Source organism: Coffea arabica, chromosome 6e (genome assembly GCF_036785885.1).
Source record: "Coffea arabica cultivar ET-39 chromosome 6e, Coffea Arabica ET-39 HiFi, whole genome shotgun sequence".
Taxonomy (NCBI): domain Eukaryota; kingdom Viridiplantae; phylum Streptophyta; class Magnoliopsida; order Gentianales; family Rubiaceae; genus Coffea; species Coffea arabica.
The window spans coordinates 53,055,634-53,074,963 of NC_092321.1; the positions used below are offsets into that span (position 1 = coordinate 53,055,634).

A 19,330-nucleotide genomic window follows, 5' to 3' on the forward strand; every position below is an offset into this window, starting at 1 on the left:
TTCTAAAGCCTTAGCACGCTTATATCCTCTCTATAAAAGGGCAAATTGAGTCACGATTTAGGTCTCCCCGTCCCAATATGCATGAATTCCCTAGGCTCATGCATTCTAAGTTCACTCCATCATTACACTTTCACTTTTCCTCTCATTTGCACACGTACACCTTTTTATCCTTTCACTTGCACATGAACACCTTTCCTCCCATTTTTGCACACGTGCACCCTTGAGTTTCTTCACTTGCACACGAACACTTTTATCATTGCTTGCACACATGCACTTCATATTATCATTTCACACACCGTACGTTGCCCACTCACGTGCACACTTTCATTTATATATTTATTTTCTTTTATTACTTTTTCAAACTCATGTCCTCACATTGCACGCATGCATTCCATTCATTTGCATCCCACTTGCATTATTCGTGACTTCTTCAAAGGATTGATATTGGGCTTCACAATTAATGTGATTGGCACCACTCAACCTTTGAAGGGAAATTTCCCCCAATTCCCCTAGGTCTAGGGTTTGCATTCATGTAGGGCACTCAAATGTAATAAATTCTTTGGTTAAAACAAGAAAATCTTTGATTAAATCAACGCAACTAGCCTTGGCTAGGTCAAAGGGGTGCCTTGGATTCTATCCTTGCCTTCCCCTTTGTCAAACGTGACTCCCGAACCTTTTTCTTTGGTTTACGTAGACTAGGAGTCGTTTTAAAAAGGGTTTATTACTACTTGACTTCAAAACTCATTTTTGGGTGACTTGGTACACCTTAAACCATTACCAAGTGGCGACTCCAAACTTTTCATTTCAAAACCCTTTTTAAAACTATTTTTTTGGCCAAATCGTCGCTTTCCAAAGTCCCATGGCCTTTACTTTTACTTAGCACACGTTCACACACCACACTTCACACACAAACATTCGACGATCGAAAAGTGGGGGCGCGACAGTTGGCGACTCCACTGGGGACATTCGAGAGTCCGAGCAAATTTGATTTAATCAACCTTTTCCTTCTTTTAACCTTTTCATATATTACATTTGGGTGTTTTAGGGTTGCATTTTTTTTCCCTTTTAGGATTTTGCATCACTCGCATCTCAAACCAATCCCTCGACTCATGAATGTATGTTTGGATGTATGTTTACTTATTTATCTCGCGCTTGCATTGCACTTGGGAGGGGGTGTGTCACCTTTAGAGCCTCGCGTGGTTCTCAACCCCTTCCCTCAAATAGGGGAACACTTCATACGTGCATATTTACTTGCTTTATCCCATTTTATTTTGTTTTTCGTGGGCGCCATCCCACACCGCCTTGTAGGACTAGGATCGATCGCCTTGGGTAGGCGGATGGTGTGCTCTGCGCCCATAGCGCTACCTAAGGGATCACTCGAGCCACCGACCAAAGGCCCTGGGAGTGACGACCCTTCGCCTTTAGGTCTGAAGGCTTGGGAGCCGAAGCTTTATCGAGTCTAGGCATTAGTGAACCCCAGCCTCATGCATCCATGTTAGAATTTTCCTAGGCTAGAGTCAGCCTCACCCTATTTTAAGCACAATAGGCACGAGGGAAGGGGTTCCACCCCTTTTACTTGTTTTATTGTATTTCTTCTTCTTAAATGCTCCCAATGTGTTATGTGTACTATCAATTGCACTAACCATTCTTTTGTTTTCTTGGATTGCATTCATGTGCCTTAGCAATAAGAGGCCTTTCTGGCACTCTTTTAGTGACTCACCCACTAGATAGCTCACATGTTTAAATTTCAGTTATTGCACTTGATTTTTAATAAATACATTTCATTTTAGACCTCTTTTCCCCCCCGATGCATTATTTATATCATTTAGGCAATATTTGTCACATATTTATATCGCTTTAATAAATAGCATCATGCATAAACCATAGAAAGGGAATGCCACATAGGGAATCCCGTGGTTAGGAATAGGCCACCTTGTGTCTCGGATACTTAATCCAACGAGACTTGCATGTTTACAATTTTGTTTGGCCTAAGGGGTAAAATTCCAAGGTAAGGTACTAAAAAGTGAATTCTTCCTCAGATGGCTCCATGCCGAATGTTAAACCACATACCTCGTGAGCTGATAGATTGGAAGAACAACATGGCGCATGAGGTGAACCGATTGTTCCGATACATAGGGCATCTACCAAGTCTTTTGGACATAGCCCCAAACATGGCAATCATTGAAGCACTGCTTGAGTATTGGGATCCTAAAGGCTCCGTCTTTCGATTCGGGGAATGCGAGTTAACACTCACTCTAGAAGAGATAGAAGGATTGTTGCAAATGCCTGGGAAAGGAAGCCCTATGGTGTACCCGACTAATGGCACTAGAGAGCAGTTCTGCAAGTTTCTGGGATTGGGACGAGCTAGTATGAACCAGCACCCGGACGCAAAATCATGTCCACTGGAGTTCTTGTACGAACGATTTGGGAGAAGGGACTCTTATGATCAACACCGTGATGACTTTTTCATTAGCAAAGAGGAGTGGGAAGGAAAGCGAGTCCAAGTCTTTGGACTGGCCTTGACTAGTCTACTTTTATTCCCGCAAAAGCATGGGAAGGTTACCTTTTCAACAATCAACATGATGCAAAGCGTGTTTCTAGGAATTAAGGAGAAGACCCCTACTTTGGTGCCTGTCATCATTGCTGATATCTTCACTGCCGTTACTGAATGCCAAAAGAAGAGGGGGTTTTTCTATGCATCCAACCTAGTACTCCAAATGTGGGCCATGGAACATCTGTCAAAAAGAGCGCTAAATCCATTGGGGTCATGTCTTCCAACAGCAAACTGGGTCGAGTCGCACCGAGAAAGGGTTAGCAGATACTATCGAATAGCGTCTCCAAGCTTGTTTATTCAGGAATTCAATGCTCTGACTTCGGATAAGATACAGTGGGTTCTCGATTGGACGAAAGTAAGGGATCCAGCTTTCAAGACTACGCAATTTGACTTCATTCCATTAGCAAGTACCAGTGGGTTGATTGTGTACATTCCACAACGAGTTATGAGACAGTTCGGGTACCCGCAGAGAGTGCCGACCATACGGGAAATGGGAAGTATCGAGCTTAATACAGTCACTGAGTGCCGGACTATGGTATTAGAAGGCTGGGGGAATCTGTGTAGTTTGGACAACCTGCATTTGGACCAAGTGAACAAAGTAGAGCCTAGGGTCATCTTGGAGTACAACGAATGGATCAAATCAATGATAGAACAAGGGAGAGAAAGGACACCGTTGATTGCCGTTAGTCTCGAGGAGCAGAATGGGAAGCTAAGGAAAGAGCTGGAGGATCATCAGTTGCAGATCATGGTGGCCGATCAAGCATTGGAGGACGCCCGCTCACAATTGAGGAAAGAGGCAAAGAAGACAGAGAAATTGGAAAAGGCATTGAGTGCATTTGATAAAATCCAAGATGAAATTCGGAAACTCAGTATCGGGAGTTCTAGGGAATCCCAACATACTAAATTAGCTAGACATGAGGACTTTGTAAGAATGGTTGGTCGAACCATCAATGAAATTGTAAAAAAGGACTGAGTTTGTCCATTTTTAATGAGAATTCCTGTTTCTATATTCACTTACAGGTTTGAAAATGGGATTTTACCCCGAAGGTTGCATTTTCATGCTAGGCCTACCCTTGGCACAAAAAGGGTCCCCCCATAGGACATGCATCCGAGTTGTTTGAATAATTACTAACTCATGCCTTTTTCTTTTTCCCTTTTGAACAAATTGCAGAAAATCTAATAACGATTGGTTTATCTAAAGAAGTCTTTTGCATTCTCAGGTAAAATTTTAAACATAGCTTCTCGACGAAGCCCCATTATAACGCGATCCCGAATTAAGGCCCAAAGGAATCGTGTAGACATGAGTACCCAACAAGAGTCCTCGGAAAAGACCGTTGCAACTACCCAGCCGGAAGCCGCAAGTCCTGGGGTTCAGTTGACTGAGTTACTCACAAAATTTGGGGAAATGGCGTCGGAAATGGCCGCTCAGAAGAAGTTGATTGACGAGCTCGTTAGTAGCGGAGTGCAACCTGAGCCTGTACCCGCTACACAACCACAATCCGAACCATTTGTTATTCCTCCGTTTCAAACTACGTTTGAGGGAACTTTTAACCCGCAATATGCTTTTACTCAAAATCCTCCTTTCTACCCTTCCTATAGTCAAGGATTTCAGCCTCAAAGTGACCCAAACATGCATCTGAACCCACCAGTTTTCTATCAAACCACTGCAGAACCCGTGATACCGGAGCACACTTTCCAAAATAAGCCTGCAATGGGTGAATCTTCTGCTCCAATCGATATGAAGTTGCTCAGACGTCTAGATCGTTTCGATGAATTTATAAGGAAGAGCCAGGGGCTGAACAAGCAGGGAGTCCTGGATTATGATGACTTGTGCCTTTTTCCGAGCGTGCAGTTGCCTGAGGGGTTCAAAACCCCTAAATTTAACAAATATGATGGGACGGGTAATCCCAAGACACATCTCCGACTTTTTGCCAACAAATTGGGAAAGCCCGTGGATGATGAGAATTTGCCTTTAAGGTTGTTCCCCGAGAGCCTGGAAGGGGATGCGCTTGACTGGTATTCCAACCTGAAACTTGAAGACGTGAAAACCTGGATTGATTTGTCTAATGCATTTGTGAGACAATATGAGTACAACTGCGAGTTGGCTCCCACCCGGACTACTCTGGAAGGAACGAAAAGGAAGCCTTCTGAGGACCACAAGACCTATGCCAAGAGGTGGAGAAAAGTAGCCGCGAAGGTGGAACCACCGATGACTGAGGATGAAATTATTCGCACATTCATCAAAACCCATGATCCGCCGTACTTTGAAGAGATTTTCCGTATGACCGGATGTTCGTTTGCTGCAATTGTAAATAAACTTGAGGAGTTTGATGACTTTGTGAGGGCTGGGAAGATTGTCAATGTTTCCGCCCTTAAATCTCAGTTGGATGCTTTACAAGGTCAAGGAAGCAATGTGAAAAAGCCACCGTTCAAAAAGAAGGAGGGGGATGCAACCTTTGTTTGGAACCAAAATCCTTCACCCAGACCTCGATACCAACACAGCCCAATCTACCAAACCCATTACCCTTATTATCCAAACCCGTACCCTGTATATGCCACTAATATCCAGCACCCTAGACCTCGCCCAAGCTATCCTAACCCACCTTCAGCCTCTTTTCAAATTTCTCAACCAAATCCACCCCAAAACCGACCACGCCTTCCATATAACCCAAGATTTCCGCCTCCAAATAGACCTGCTTACAACCAACCTCAACCTTCTGAACCTTACAACCGACCTCCTAGCCGTACATTTACCAATTTAGGTAGGCCTTTAGACCAATTGTATGATCAGTTAAAGGCCGCCGGAAAAATTGGTATGGTACCCCCTCCTACCTATCCATATGGCATGCCCGCCTGGTATAACCCGCAAGCTGTCTGCACTTATCATTCGGGGGCACCTGGACACTCAACTTTGGATTGTAAAGCACTTAAGCATAAAATTCAAGATATGGTTGAGTCTGGAGAAATTATAGTCAGAAGGAGAGAGACACAAGGGCCGAACGTGAATAGGAACCCTTTGCCGGACCATGTTAATACCATCGGGGTCATTATGGATGACACGGAGTATATGGAACAGGTCAAAGTTTTGGCAAGGGAAGCTGAGGTATTTGGGGTCACAGACCAGCCATTCGTCATAGAGTTGCCATTCGGAGAGGATGAAAGCCCTTTTATCTTGGATCTCACGCCAGCTGAGAATGAGGCTTTGGAGCCCGTAGTCATTGAATTCCCAAAGCAAGAGCCTGTTTTAAGCCTGCAACAGGTACCATGGAATTATGATGAGCCTGATGTACAGATTGGGGAAAAGTCAATTGCAAAGAAGGAGGTGTCAGTGGTTACCAGATCGGGGAAGATTGCAAGTCCATTTGAAGCTGCCAGTCCGATTCGAGCAAATAACTCCGAGCCGCCCGTTAAACCAACAATCACTGAGAAAGAAGCCTTGGATTTCCTTAAGAGGCTTCAGAGAAGTGAGTACAATGTAGTTGAGAAGCTGAGCAAATCACCTGCCCAGATAACCATGTTGGACCTACTTTTCTCTTCGGACGTGCATAGGGATGCATTGATTGACATATTAACAAGAGCTCAAATTCCGAGGGACATTTCTGTTGATAATTTTTCAAACGTGGTTGGGAGCGTATTGTTCAACAAGCAAATTGCTTTTTCTGACGATGAATTGCCGACGGAGGGCATCGGACATAATAGGGCGTTGTACATAACAGTGAGGTGCAACGGAAAAATGCTGCCTAAGGTGTTAATCGATAATGGATCCGCGCTGAATATCTGTCCTTGGAGTACCTTAGAGAAACTAGGATTGCAAGACATCAAGCTGAGGCCTTCAGGGACTATTGTTAGAGGGTTTGATGGAGCGCAGAGGGAGCCAATAGGGGAGGCAGATTTAGTAATCGAGATGGGGCTGGCCCAATTTCAAATAACTTGCCAAGTCATGAACTTCCCGAGCATTTACAATATCTTACTTGGAAGGCCATGGATTCATAAGTCGGGGGCTGTGCCGTCTTCGTTGCACCAATTACTCAAGTTCGTGGTAAATGACAAACTAATCACTATCTTTGCTGAAGAGGACTGCCTGGTGATCACTGACTCTGGAGTTAAAGAAGAGGGTAGTCAAAGTGTTACCATGTCCCCTCACAGCACATCCGATATAGTCTCCGTAAGTTGGATAACCACGGAGGAACAAACTCTCTCAAAGGCCAGTGTAATGATGGCCAGAGAAATGATTCGTGGAGGATACAAATTCGACAAGGGGTTGGGGCGTGAACTGCAAGGGATCCTGAAGCCAGTGAAGATAGTAGAAAAGAGGGATACCTTCGGTTTGGGTTTCAGACCAACCGCCAAGGATTTCAAGGAGATGAAGGAGCGCAAGAGAGCGGAGAAAGAAGGAAGGCAAGGGGTTCTTGACATTCCACCACTGCGTTATACTTTCCCACGACCAGCTGAGGTGATCATGTCAGAAATCAACCCAGTTGACGGAATTGAAGCGAGTTTGGCTCAATTGTTCGTTGGGGCAACATTTGAAGATATTGTTCCGGGCGAAGCTGAATTTCCTGACATTCCTGAAGGATCAATTCTCAATTGGACAGCCGAGTCCCTGCCTGTTCGGAAGGAGTTTCGGTAAAAATGAAAGGGGTTTATCATTCATGTGAATTCATGAAAATGCCTTTGCATCTGTAAATAGCCAATGAAAACAATTTCCTTTTTGACTAACGTCTGCGCATGTAAATATTGTTAAGTTTTCATTTCCATTTGCTTTCAATCAAAGGTCTTTATGAAAATGCACGAGTTGTTCTTGTCATGTTGTGTTGTCTATTCGCTTGTTTATATTGCTTGTCCATTCGTTGGTTGTGTGTTTGTTTACTTATTATCCCACATTCGTTAATTCTTTCAGATGGCCAAAAATAAAATTATTTGATCCTTTGGATATCACAATTCTGGAATTCGATAATGGCAATTTCTATATCACTCACGACTTGGAGGTTTGTGAATCCGAACTCCAAAGCGAGAGTGATAATGAGGAAGTATCCGATTCGTTTGCAAAGGATCTTGAACAATATGAGGAAAAACCGAAACCGAACCTGGAAGAAACAGAAAAGATTAACATTGGAACTGAGGATGAAGTTAAGGAGGTGCAGATTAGTATTCATTTGAATAAGAGCCAGAAAAAGGAGATGCTTGAGTTCCTGACTATGTTCCAGGATGTATTTGCGTGGTCCTATGATGATATGACTGGTATTTCAACTGACGTGGTGGTGCACAGGTTACCCACAGACCCCTCTTTTCCACCCGTAAAGCAAAAACCTGGAAAATTCAAACCAGATATAAGCCTCAAAATAAAAGAACAAATTGAAAAACAACTCCAAACCAACATTATCATTGTTTCCCATTACCCTATTTGGCTTTCAAACCCAGTCCCTGTTCCAAAAAAGAGTGGAGAGGTGAGAGTTTGTGTTGACTATAGAGACCTTAATAAAGCCAGTCCTAAAGATGATTTCCCTCTACCAAATATTCACATTCTCTTAGACAATACTGCCGGACATGAGATTGAATCCTTTTGCGATTGTTTTGCTGGCTACCACCAAATTTTGATGGCAGAGGAGGATAGGGAGAAAACTGCTTTCATTACCCCTTGGGGTACCTTTTGCTACCGAGTCATGACTTTCGGTTTAAAGAATGCTGGAGCAACGTATCAGAGGACCATGACAACCCTATTTCATGATATGATCCACCGGGAGATGGAGGTCTACGTGGATGACATCATAATCAAGTCTAAAAGGACGGAGGATCACTTGGATGATTTGAGGAAGCTATTTGAAAGGCTGCGAAAATACAATTTGAAGTTAAATCCTGCGAAATGCGCCTTTGGGGCACCAGCTGGTAAATTGTTGGGTTTCATCGTGAGCAAGAGAGGCATAGAGATAGATCCGGCAAAAATCAAAGCCATTCGAGAGATGCCAGTGCCGAAAACTCAGAAGGACGTGAAAAGCTTCTTAGGAAAGATCAATTTTATTGGGAGATTCATTGCCCAGTTAACGGCCACATGCGAGCCGTTGTTCAAGTTATTGAGAAAGAATGTGCCGTTGTACTGGAATGAAGAGTGCCAACAGGCTTTTGACAAGATTAAAGATTATTTGCTGCACCCTCCGGTCCTAGTGCCACCCAAACCGGGCCGACCGCTGATCATGTACCTATCAGTGCTCGACGGAGCAGTAGGGTGTGTTCTGGGGCAACACGATGACTCTGGAAGGAAGGAGCAAGCCATTTACTATCTAAGCAAGAAGTTCACGCAGTACGAGGCTAATTATTCATTCATTGAGAAAAGCTGCTGTGCATTGGCCTGGGCAGCCCAGAAGTTGAGACACTATCTGTTGAGTCATACCACGTATCTTATTTCCCGGTCTGATCCTTTGAAGTATCTTTTGGAGAAGCCGATGCTGACTGGACGTCTAGCTAAGTGGCAGATAATCCTCTCGGAATTCGATATTGTTTTCACCTCACAGAAGGCCGTCAAGGGGCAAGCTATAGCTGATCATCTGGCGGAAAACCCAAGGGACAATGACTATCAACCACTTCACACCTATTTCCCTGATGAAAAGATCTTATTTGTAGGCGCCACGGACGATATAAGTGAGCAGTGCCCTGAATGGAGGCTTTTCTTCGACGGAGCTTCAAATTCGCTCGGAGCTGGAATTGGAGCTGTTCTGGTTTCACCTGAAGGAAAACACTACCCTGCCGCTGCCAAATTGCAATTTGCTTGTACTAACAACATGGCTGAATATGAAGCTTGCATTTTTGGTCTCAAAATGGCTTTGGAAATGGAGATCAAAGAGTTGGTAGCTTTCAGTGATTCAGACTTACTCGTGCACCAAACCTTGAAGCAGTGGATAACCAAAGATTCAAAAATTCTGCCCTACCATTGTAGTTTGCTCACTCTGGCCAAGCAATTCCTACATTTGGAGTTCAGACATCTCCCGCGAGCCCGAAACGCGTTTGCCGATGCTTTGGCCACCTTAGCCTCTATGATTCAGTATCCAGATGAGTTGAAGATTGAACCGATTCAGATTCAGTTTCAAGACAAGCCAGCCCACTGTTGGGCTGTAGACAAGTCTCCTGACAGTATTCCTTGGTTCAATGATATTAAGGAGTTCCTCAAAACTGGGTCTTATCCTCTCCATGCTGGTATAAAAGACAAGAGTTTTCTGCATAGAATGGCTTCCAAATTTTTCTTAAATGGTGAAGTGTTGTACAAAAGAACCTCTGATTTGAACCTTTTAAGATGCGTTGATGAAGATGAAGCTCAATATATGATGAAAGAAGTGCATAGTGGCGTTTGTGGAACTCACATGAATGGCCATTTGCTAGCAAAGAAAATCATGAGAACCGGATACTTCTGGCTTACTATGGAGCATGATTGTATAGACTTTGTCCGGAGATGTATAAAATGCCAAATGCATGGTGACATCATACGCGCTCCACCCACTGAGTTGCATAGCATGACTGCCCCGTGGCCCTGTTCAATGTGGGGTATGGACGTGATTGGTACAATCGATCCTCCTGCTTCAAATGGACATCGATTTATATTGGTGGCGATTGAGTACTTTACCAAGTGGGTTGAAGCGGAGTCATTCAAACATGTGACGAAGAAGGTAGTGGCCAATTTCCTGAGAGATCACATCATCTGCCGATTTGGGGTGCCTGAAACGCTTATCACTGACAATGCCAAAAATCTGAACAATGACATGGTGGATGGACTGTGCGAGCAATTCAAGATCAGACACCGCAACTCCGCCATTTATAGGCCTCAGATGAACGGAGCCGTGGAAGCCGCGAACAAGAATTTGAAAAAGATTATCCGCAAAATGACTGAAAGGCATCGCGATTGGGATGAAAAGTTGCCTTATGCATTGATGGCGTATCGGACTTCTATCCGGACGTCGACTGGGGCAACGCCATATTCACTGATGTATGGAATGGAAGCTGTATTACCAGCCGAAGTTGAGATTCCTTCGTTGCGAATCCTCATGGAAGCTAAGTTAGAAGAGGCTGATTGGATAAAGCAGCGCCATGAACAATTGACGTCGATCGATGAAAGGCGATTCAATGCTATTTGTCATGGTCAGTGTTATCAGAAGCGTGTGGCCCGGGCTTACAACAAAAAGGTCCATCGGCGTGCATTTGAAGAAGGTGATAAGGTGCTGAAGCGGATTTTGTCAATGCAAGATGAAGCTAAAGGCAAATTCGCTCCAAACTGGCAAGGGCCGTTCATTGTCCAAAAGGTATTACCTGGCGGAGCCCTTATTCTAGCAGAAATGGATGGACGAGCATTCCCTCAACCCATCAACTCAGATATGTGCAAAAAGTTTTTCATTTGATGATGCAAATTTTTCTTCAGGAATTCATGCAAATGGCGAAACGCAAGTCAGGCCATCTTCTTTTACACTAAAAATATTTTATCCCTACTTGTCCTCTTTGAGCCATCAGAATTGACAAAATTTTCGTTTGATAACCCCTGAGAATTGCAAACCCCACACTGGGGCAAAATTTTAATTTTGAAAGAGAGAAGAGCAAAAAAAGAAAAAAAAAAAAAAAAAAAGAGAAGAAAGAACCCTTACACTGGGGCAAATTTAGTTTTCAAAGAGAAATGCAAAAGTGAGGGAAGTGCAATGAAGAAAATGCAAAGAGTGAAAATCCGATCAAACTGGGGCAAATTTTCCCTGGTTTCGTTCAAAATCGGAAACAATTTCAGAATAGAGCAATCTCAGTTTATTTTACCCCTGACATCGAATTTGCTTTCAAGCCTTAACCTTTCTGGAAAAACACCCCACCTGACCTCATTACAAAGCCCAAAGTCCTGGCTTCCGTCATTTGTTGCATTTCTATTAGCAAAATTTGATAATCAACTGGCAAGTGATGTCCGTAATGCCTTCGCCTAATCTACAAAGGAAGTGCATTTTACTGATGCCTGAAACCTTTAACTCATATTTCTGAGTCGATTATGGTCGAGATGTTTCTTTGTTCTTTAGGCGAAAACCCGAAAGGGCGCCTTGTAAAAAAAAAAAGAGGAAAAAGGAAAAGAAAACAAAAACAAAAAGAAAAGAAGAAAGAAGAAAGAAAAATCAAAAACAAAAAGGGTAGGGGCAACCTTGGTGAAAACCCGAAAGGGCGCCAAGGCGGGTTTTTCACAACGGACGAGCGCGAGAAGGAACAGCTAGTGACCTGGTTCGTTTGGGATTTTTCCTCATGTTTGTGATACTTTTGTCAGTATCGGATTCCGAAGCAAAATATCCAAAGTCTTGAATATGATATTCGTTGGCTAAATTTGTATTGTTCTTTACAAATATTCTTTTGCAAAATGTATCTTTACGAACCTTTTTGATTGTTCTCCATTATTTGTGTATGACTGCTTATGACTGTCTACATTCTTTTGCATGCTCATTTGTGACTGACGTAGGAAATAATCTTGCATATACATTGATTGTTATATGATGAATTTCCACGCATCATTCTTTTACCATTGAATTCAAATGAGTGATAAACCCTAATGATTGTGCAAAGATAAGGGATTCAATCATCAGTTATAGTGCGTGACATGCAACAAAGCTGCCACCTGGACTGGGTGACGTGGTAAATCCGTATTTGATCAGTCTCAGAATTTGTAAAGTCACAAGTTCGACCAAGACGGATGCCGCAGAACAGAGGCAAAAATAGTACAAGACTCATGTTTACACGATTCTCAAGGCAAACCGGATCAAATAATGGTGGCAAGTCCATTATTTATTCTTTTCTTGCAGGAACACTGCGTTCACAAATGACAGCGATCATTCTCTTTTTCAAACCCAAAGCAATGTTATTTGCAAAGTTGGATTATAAGGACCAACACCAGCCATCGCTTCAACTACAGAGATCCAATCTCCCTCTAAGTACAAAAATTTGAACTACTCTCAGGTAAAAATTCAATTCATTGTCTCAAACTTCCCCAGTGAAGTCCCGTTTAAATTCTGTTCGGGTCAGTCCCGTTTAAATTCCTGTTCGGGTCAGTCCCGTTTAAATTCTGTTCGGGTCAGTCCCGTTTAAATTTCTGTTCGGGTCAGTCCCGTTTAAATTTCTGTTCGGGTCAGTCCCGTTTAAATTTCTGTTCGGGTCAGTCCCGTTTAAATTCCTGATTCGGGTCAGTCCCGTTTAAATTCCTATTCGGGTCAGTCCCGTTTAAATTCTGTTCGGGTCAGTCCCGTTTAAATTTTGTTCGGGTCAGTCCCGTTTAAATTCTGTTCGGGTCAGTCCCGTTTAAATTCCTATTCGGGTCAGTCCCGTTTAAATTCTGTTCGGGTCAGTCCCGTTTAAATTTTGTTCGGGTCAGTCCCGTTTAAATTCCTGTTCGGGTCAGTCCCGTTTAAATTCCTGTTCGGGTCAGCCCCCGTTTAAATTCTGTTCGGGTCAGTCCCGTTTAAATTCCTGTTCGGGTCAGTCCCGTTTAAATTTCTGTTCGGGTCAGCCCCGTTTAAATTCTGTTCGGGTCAGTCCCGTTTAAATTCTGTTCGGGTCAGTCCCGTTTAAATTCCTGTTCGGGTCAGTCCCGTTTAAATTCCTGTTCGGGTCAGTCCCGTTTAAATTTCTGTTCGGGTCAGCCCCGTTTAAATTCTGTTCGGGTCAGTCCCGTTTAAATTCTGTTCGGGTCAGTCCCGTTTAAATTTCTGTTCGGGTCAGTCCCGTTTTCAATTCTGGTTCGGGTCAGTCCCGTATTAGAATTCTTGTTCATCGGAATCCTTTTTGCAGCCAAATAGCACAGGTAAGTATTTGGTGTCCACTTCTTTGTCTCAAGTTTTTTCAAAACTCAGACAAAGAGGGGCAAACTGTAGACACCAAATTTTTGAATTAATGTTGTATGTGTGGTTTTAGTGATAATCGGTTGATTTTTGTTTAGACGGTTTTTGCATTTTAGCTCATTTTCGTTTGTCTAGCTTTTTTAGGTTTTATTTTATTTCCCTGTTTAGTTTTTAGTTGTTTTTGTAGTTTTTAATTTATAAGTTTTAGCGTAGATTTATTTTAGAGGAAAAAAAAAAAGAGAAAAGTGAAAATAAAAAAAAAGGGGAAAAAGAAATGGGAAAAATGGTTTAATGCATACTGGCCTGTTTTGAAAAAAGTGAAAAGTTTGAAATTTGAAGGAAAAGTTTTTAGTGTAATCGGCATTATTTGCTTTTTGATACATTTTAATTGTTTTTCAAAGAGAAAGAAAATATATTATTATTTCAGATTACAAGCATTTGTGTTTTTGATGGCATTTTATTGTTATTTCTTTTATTGTTATGTTTATTTAAGTAAAGAAAAGAAAGAAAAGAAAAAAAAGAAAATGGATGAAAAATGGAAGTTGTAATTTGCTGTTCAATATCAATTTCTGTTATTATAAACTTTGTTATTATCATTTATTTCATTTTTATTGTTATTAATTTCTGTTTAATTAGCAAAAAAAAAAAAAAAAAAAAAATGCAGCATGCATGCTGCAATTTTTTGCAGCGTGCAAGGACGGCCAGGCTTGCCCTTTGGAGGGCTGGATGTGAGGGCCTGTCCTTGCCCCTCATCCTCACCTTACAAGCAAGGGTTTAGGGGTTTGGGAGGTAGGATAAATAGAAGGAGAAGACATCAGCCGCAAAGGGATTCTCGGGGGGAGAGTAAGAACGAAAAAGAGAACTGGGAGCTGAGAATTAGAGAGCATTGTCAAGCTGAAAGAAAAACTGAGCAAGGGTTTTGGGGATGAGAAGGGAGTGACGGCTAGGAAAACTGGGTTTGTCGGGCAGCAAGAAAAGAAAATCGAGAACAGAAAAAGGGGAGTGAAACAATAACCGAGAGCTTAGTTGGTGGCTGGCGAAGCATCGACGGAGAAATAGCAAGGAAAGGACGAAGGAGCAGCAGCATCAGAAGAAGAAGGTTTTCAGTTCAACGAGGACCCTTACTATCGATCATCTCAGTTCCCATTTGGATCCTAAAAAGGGTGTAAAGGTAATAGCTTTTACCTGCTTTTAGTCGTTGGATTCATGAAATGCTGAAGTTACTCTTGTATGCGTTCATTGTGAATCTGTTTAAGATGATGGGACTATGAAGAGTCTGGATGTTGTTCAACGCTTTGATGACTGGTGTCGGAATTCCTTATGTGAATTTGGTTCTTGTTTTTGGGTCCTTAGGTTAAGAGCTTACTGAAACAAGTTTGAATCTTTTTGACTTGATTGCAGCAATTCGGACATGTCGGCCCTTTTTCTTTGTTTTTGTGGAAGCCGTGACTCAATTAACCTTGTTTGTCTTGGTTATCCGTATTTGAATGATATACTATGAATAACATCTGAAGTTAGAAATGTATTTTGGGAAATTTCATAGCAGCGCATGCAGCCCTTTTCCTTTTCCTTAGATTACCGCAGGTTTCACCTTTTCTTTTGATGCATTTTATAGATGGCTGTTTCGATCAGGTTTTATGGAAATTAGATGATAATGACAATCAGTTTGAAGCTTGGTATTTCTGGTTTGAATGTTAGTTAGAGCTTCTCACATATTGGCATGTAAACCTGTCTAAGTTGGGGTAAAAAATCAAAAAAAGAAAAGCCGCATTTCAGGTTTTTATCTTGTTAGCAGCTTACTAAAACTGGGTTTGGTCACTCTTTGCTAGTTCAATCTGATGTCAAGGGTGAAGAAATGGAATTTTTGGTGTTGAGTTTATATGTTTAAAGGCTGAAATCTTTGAGCTATGGTCGTTTGAACACTTTGCTGAAAATTGTTGCAAGCTTGGAAATAAAATGCAGCAGACTTCGCTCTTCAATGTTTGCTGATTTCTTCATATGTCTTTGCTGGTTTGAATATCAAAGTTGTGTGTGGAGTTGCTTAATCCCGAGTTAAGACTTTGGTTTGTGGAAATTTGATCAAAGCTTGTTTTAGTTTGTGGGATCTATGGTTGAAAACGGAAATGTAGCAGACATTCATTTCATTTTAGAAGCTTTAGTTGCAGAATTTGTTCTTTTACGTAAGTTTGCATGCAAGATATTTTCAAAAATTGCATTCAAACCCCAAGTCTCCCCTTAAGCCACTAAGGCCCAAAAACTTTGGAAATTTAATCAATTGGATCCCTTGTATTTTTGCAGCAATGCATGATGGCCCAATTACATTTCATGTTCTTGCAATTAGGTTCTAAGGTGTTTGCATTCGAATCATTAATTGATCTTTATTATTTTGGGGACCTCTGAAACTCTTTGATGATTCATTTTAACGTTGATTGTGATTGATTAGTGGTCATTATTGGGTCCTAGAAATGCAAGTTTGAACCATTCATGGACCTTCATTCACTCTTGGATTCTTGAGATATGATTGTAGACACCAAATTTTTAAATAATTTGTATGTTGCATCTAATTCATGATTTTGTTTTAGATTGTCTGCATTTTAGTTGTTACCTTTTTATTTGTCTTTTATTTGCTAATTATTTGTCATATTAATTTTGTTCACGTTTTAGTTTTAGTTTTAGTTTTAAGTTTTAACGTAAAATTTGTGAAAAAAAAAAAAGAAAAGAGGAAAATGATGAAAAATGATGAAAAATGAAAGAAAAGATCGAAAATGGTAATTTTGTTATTTTTAGTTTGTTTATTTTGATGTGTTTGTAATTAAAATTGTTGTATTTTTTATTATTTAGTTTTACTATTATTTTTGTTAAATTATTAAGTTGAGAAAAGAAAAAAAGAAAAAATCAATCCTATTTCTGCCGGTTCCAATTACACTTCACATTCCAGCACTTTCCAGCTCTAAGCCGACTCACATCCACTAATGCACACTACTATATCACTCCCAACTCACTACAGCAGTTAACACAGCACTTCTGTTTCCCTTGTCTGCCACAATCCGAGAGTGAGAAAGAGTGAGAGCCGAACTCTTTGCTTCGTTCTTTTCTGTTCGTGAGCTGAAAAAAAAAGAAAGAAACCTGCTGCTTTGTATCCTTGTACTCGTGAGCTGGTGAAGGGTCTGAAAACCAGGCCTCCTCCATCCTAGTCGCAAGTTGGAGCAAGGGAGAGGAGGAGCTGGCAGGCGGCATTTCTGGATAGCCGAGAGGAAGAAAAGATTGCAGCTGCTAGTCGTGGGTTTTAGGCTTCAAGCTAAGGTAAATTCTGGACTTAGATGAATTGTTTATAGGTTGATGCAGCTGTCTATACGCATGCATGTGGGTTTGTGAGGTTAGATGAGGAATTGAGACTTAAAAAAATCTGGTTTGGAAGAATTGGAGCTGCCGAAAGTTTAAGCTGGAATTTGTAACTCTAATTAGCTAATCTGTGATAATCTGAGTCTAGATGCACATTTAATCAACTAAAACCTGGATGATCAGGATTTGCATGAAGGTAGTTAACCTTGATTAAGTCAGAAAATTGAAAAGATACAAAATCAGGTTGCATGCAAGCCAACCGGGAGCAGGATTGTTTGAAATTCTGGTTGAGTAATGTTTTGATGTTGTCCGAATTTGCTTATGGATCAAAATTGATAGATAGTTTCTTATTTGATGTTACATGTAAGCTACGTGGTCTGAATTTTGATTGCATGGCTGGAAATGTTATTGGAAGTTGCTGGATTGCTAAATCAATTTTCCAGCTTAGCCGATGGAGCTGTTTTGGAAATTGCATGGGTATTTTAGCATGAAATTTGCTGGAAAGTGGTCGATTTTCATTTGGTTAGATGTTTGACTAATTAAAATTAGATGTTCAAGCTAAGGAAGTTTATTTGTCTGGTTAAGCAAAGAAAAAATAATGAACAACTCCAATTGCCGAATGCTGGCTGGACTTTACTCTAAGCACTGGTGTGTTTTTCTGTTTATGTTTTGACTTATTAGGATGTTGAATTTGGTAATTTTATTGTTAAGATCAAAGTCATGATGTTTGTTTAAGATTCTAGTTTTTGTTTGGATGGAAAAGTTGCATTAGAATGACCACAAGAATGGCAAGAAACATTGCTGGAAAATGTACATGGCTGGCCGAATCTTCATGTCTTACGGTTTTAGTTTTTTTTTGTTTATTCTTTCATTTCGGTTCCAAGCTGGTATCTTGTCTAGATGATAGTTCAATCAAGCCTTTTATTGGTTGTTTGCATGAATATGTCTAAGTGCAAGAAGAAATTGCATGAGAATGGTTGTGGAAGGAAAGTTTTTTCCTGAAGCTGCGAAGTGGTTATAGCAGAAATTTTCTTCATGGCATTTGCATGATTTTTCTTTTATGCTTTGGTTTGATTGAATGTTGAAGTTGTTTGCGGAAATGAAGTTGGTTTGATTTGAAAGAATTTTGATTAAGTTTGTGTTGAGGTTGACACTTGTTTTGCGGAAATGAAAGTGTCAATGTTGTTTTGGGCTGCAGAAAGCTTTCGGCAAAAATGATTGTTGCAGAAACAAGTTTCTTACGCTGGTTGCATGAACCTGCATGGAAATTGTTTCAAAATTGCCTTTGAACCCCCCCAAGTCCCCCCTTAGCTCACTATGGCCCAAGTAATTTGAATACTTAATCAATTTAATCCTTCAAGCTTCTCCATGTTCCACAAAAGCCCAAACATGTTCTCATTTCTTTACAATTAGGTCCTAAGGTGAGTGTACTTCGAGTCATAACTTGGCCTTTCATTGTTTTTTTTTAGGATTTTTGAAGCTCTTATTTTTTTTTCAATTGGTTTTATTTGGTTGATTAATGGTGGCTATTGAGTTTTCAAAATGCATGTTTAATTCATTCATGGACCCTTGTTCATTCTTGGACTTTCAAAATTCCATAATGTTTGTTTGAATCTTGTTATTTACTTGGGGAACTTTTTGTGTTTTAAAATGTTTCAATTAGGTTCAAATGATTGAGTAGTGCTTGCTTTTGGGTTTTTAGTAGATGTTATGCTTGAGGATTGGATGATCATGCCTTTTGCCTTGGTCTTTAAGTAGTTTTGACTTCATTGAGTTGCAATTGAGGGAAAGTTTGATGTTTTGATGGATTCAAATTGTTTAGTTTATATCTTATCACTAAATTGGTGCATTAATCTTTTGTTTTTGGTGATTTTAGCCTAAGTTAGTCTTTTCTTGGGTGAATCTAGCCAAGTTGAGTTTGTTTACTTCCTTAGTATCACCAACGGGGAGGTATAATCTCTTTTCCCCCTTTTTGTTTCTCTCCTATGTGGACTAATGTGCTAATTGAAAGTTGCATGTCTACTTGCTTTACTAGCCTCTCCTTATTTCCTTTCATTTATTTCATTACTTTTGATTTTTATTAATGGGGTATGTGTACACCTCTTGGTTTGTAATAGATAGGGCGTAGCAAGTAATTTGGTCCATTTTCCCTTTTCCCTTTGTTTTAGTTAGCAAATGTAATGGTTGCATGCCTATGTGTTATATGTTAATTGCTTTATTAGGGCATTGCATCTAGCCGAGCATGCTAAGTGTTATGTGCTACGTGTTATAAATGATTTTGCATGTCTACTTGCTTTCTATATTTGTCAATGAATATGGTGGATGAATGTACGTCACCACACTAGTTCAACGCTAGTTGTGGCTTCTTTTATCGTTTCCACTAGTCCAACGCTAGTCGGAATTCATAGGATGGGCTAGTCCAATGCTAGACCCAATAGGTTTTTTTTTTTTTTTCCTTTTTCATTAAGTGCATGATCACCACATATCACGCATTTTTCCTTAGTTTATCATTTGGTATGTTCCTCAAACCCCTTCCCCTTCACTTTAGGACTTGCATCTCATGCTAGTTAGGGTTCATTTGTGTGAAAATTCCCTTCCGATA

The 19,330-nt window shown here is 40.8% G+C and overlaps 1 protein-coding gene across 1 annotated transcript; it reads left to right on the plus strand.

Moving 5' to 3' along the window:
• Positions 1-4,265: 4,265 nt before the first annotated feature.
• On the plus strand, positions 4,266-7,184 carry LOC140009926 (uncharacterized). Its single transcript, XM_072056268.1, has 3 exons — positions 4,266-4,417; positions 4,532-4,751; positions 5,346-7,184. Exons 1-3 carry the CDS (start codon positions 4,266-4,268, stop codon positions 7,182-7,184), a joined length of 2,211 nt encoding a protein of 736 aa, XP_071912369.1.
• Positions 7,185-19,330: the final 12,146 nt, after the last annotated feature.

Excerpts from the sequence above, each read along its gene's own strand:
- LOC140009926 (XM_072056268.1), top strand. The coding sequence starts at position 4,266 with ATGGGTGAATCTTCTGCTCCAATCGATATGAAGTTGCTCAGACGTCTA. Across the intron at positions 4,418-4,531 it reads AGCGTGCAGTTGCCTGAGGG|GTTGTTCCCCGAGAGCCTGG; the intron begins GTTCAAAACCCC and ends TTTGCCTTTAAG. Across the intron at positions 4,752-5,345 it reads GGAGAAAAGTAGCCGCGAAG|TTAAAGGCCGCCGGAAAAAT; the intron begins GTGGAACCACCG and ends TTGTATGATCAG.